General features: G+C 34.7%; 1 protein-coding gene across 1 annotated transcript; it reads right to left on the reverse strand.

Moving 5' to 3' along the window:
- Nucleotides 1-1,448: 1,448 nt before the first annotated feature.
- LOC133785695 (glycine-rich cell wall structural protein 1-like) lies at nt 1,449-1,910 on the reverse strand. The gene has a single exon (XM_062224914.1). The coding sequence runs from the start codon at nt 1,908-1,910 to the stop codon at nt 1,449-1,451; it is 462 nt and encodes a 153-aa protein (XP_062080898.1).
- Between the last annotated feature and the right edge of the window lie 671 nt (nt 1,911-2,581).

Below are 2,581 nucleotides of genomic sequence, written 5' to 3' on the forward strand. Positions count from 1 at the left end.
CGCTGTAGTGCTACTCAGCTTTCAGAACTTGGTTTTTGGGTACTTTTTAGGGTTTCTGCTCAGGGGCTCGGGGGACGGTTTCACCACTTCGTTAGGTGGAGTTAGAGGTCCCGAGAGCGCGAGTTTGGTCCCGGGATTGTTCTTTGGAATTTAAACTCATCGAAGTACCATTTATGGATTGTGACTAGGTTTATCGCCAAGGCTCGGAGCTAAGGATCGTGCTCGGAACCATTTCACCTTCTCCGCTCGGAAATTAAAGGTAAGAAAACTGCGCCATATTGTGTGGCTGTGATGGGACTAAGGGTTCCCTATATTTGAATACACATATTGTATGATTGTGATATGCCATGTGAGCATGAAATAAACGGCCTAATGACATGTTTACTTAGAGGGAATGGGAATCACTTAAATGGTAACCATTTCCATTCAAGTGTTTACTAAATTTTAGGAATGGGAAAGACTAGTGGGACCCACATAAATTTAGGAGAAAAGAAAAGGAAAGGTTCTGCTCTCATCTCCTTAATGAATGAGATTACGCTGAAAATGTATTTTGATTTTTTTACTTTTTATTTTTTATATTTAAAAATTAATAGACAATTCTACCCTATAAATATTAGTCTAATTTATCTAACGTAAGCATCATTTTTTTATCTTCTTATCGTTTTTCTTCCGACTTCTTCTCTTCTTCATTATTGTTATTGTGCTTTCATCATTTTTTTTCTCTTCTTGACTTTTGTTTACACAATCAAATCTACATTTTATTTCCATTGTGGTTATTCCAGACACGCACTTCACCTTCAGGTAATATATTATATATTTTTTTAATTTTTAATTCTTTTAAATTGAAAATATGTTATGTTATGGTATAGATTTGTGTTTGTGTTTTTCACTTTAGTTGTAATTAATCTTCTTGCATCTTGTTTATGATACATATATATGGATAGTTTCAATTCCCAACATTTAACCCATGTATAATTATTTACACATATATAGATAGTGAACATTAAATTCTATGAATATTTTTTCATTATCGACTTTCCAAAACAATACATGATAGAAGTAAATTTAAATGATGTTAATAAAAACTAATTTACTTCATTTTTTTATATAAAAAAAAAAATCGACATATGAATATTCAAACAGATATTTAAGAATTTGAATTTAAAAAGTAATTATTACCATTATTAATGTTATTGTGATTATTATTATTTATGAGAAATATTTTGTTGAAAATTTAAATAAAGACGCATATATAACTAGAATGTAAGAAAATCTCAACTAATAATGATTACTGTTTTGAATAAATTTAAAATAAAATTTTGGTAGGCCCATCTTCAACTTCTTTTTTGAGAAGTTTACATAAATATGGGAAAAATATATAGAGTTTCTAAATTTATGGGAAAAAAAAAAATTATACAAAATATGGAAAATTTTGAAAAAAAAAAAGTTTACAATATGGTAATTCCGAATCGAACCGCAACGCCGCCTACTACTCCATCAACTCCCGCACCTCCACCAGCCACTCCGTCTCCTTCGGCTGCCACATCTGTGCCTCCTTCTACCACTCTGTCGCCGCCAGTAGCTACGTCGTCGACTCCCTCGCCACCAACGCCTACTACACCAGTTCCCTCGCCTCCCTCCACTACAACGCCACCTCCGGACTCATCGGCTTCTCCACCGCCACCATCGACGCCGTCCACAACTCCAGCGACTCCATCTACTCCGTCGAGGTCTCCTCCGCCCCCGTCTCGTACCAACACGCCGACAACACCTTCTAATCCGAGCCGGAGCCCGCCCCCTCCTTCTAGGTCCTCGTCAACACCGGGACCCTCAAGTTCGCCATCGTTGTCGACCGGGGTTGTGGTTGGGATACTTATTTGCACCGGGACCCTCTTAGTTGTGCTGAGCATTCTATGCGTTTGTTGCACCAAGAAGAAGAGAAGGAGACGCGACCAAGAAGGTTACTACGTTCCTCCTCTGCCATCTCCTGGGCCGAAAGGTAATGTTTTTACTTTTTAAATTTACACAAGTTTTTATTATTATTATTATTTAATTTTTATCTTCATTGGATTTGTCAAAATTTTCAAAATACTGAGGCATGCAATCTGGTTTTATTCTTCATTCTTCTTCTTTTTCACATCTGATTTTGTACTTCATATTTGATTTTTCTTGATTTTTTTTTCTTCTAAATCTGTTTAAGTAACCAGGTACCATGACACCTAATTCATTTTATTTATATTTGATTTGTTTTAGACCTAGCTGTAACCAGTTACAGTAACGATTTATTTAGATTATTTTGTTTAGATTTGATTTTGTTTTTACACCTGACTAAGTAACCAGGTACCATGACAATTGGTTCTTTTTTTCATACCTCGCTGTAACCAGTTACGATTATGATCAATTTAGATTTTTTGTAAGAAATCTTATTTTTTTTCAAGTCTGGCTAAGTAACTGGTTACTATCACAACTGTCTCTGTTTTTTTCATTTTTTTTTCAGACTTAGTTGTAACCAGTTACCTTCACCATCAATTTAGTTTATTTTTTTCATATATTTTATTTTCTTCCAAATCTCACTAAGAAA

This window comes from Humulus lupulus, chromosome 6 (assembly GCF_963169125.1).
Source record: "Humulus lupulus chromosome 6, drHumLupu1.1, whole genome shotgun sequence".
In the NCBI taxonomy this organism is placed as follows: domain Eukaryota; kingdom Viridiplantae; phylum Streptophyta; class Magnoliopsida; order Rosales; family Cannabaceae; genus Humulus; species Humulus lupulus.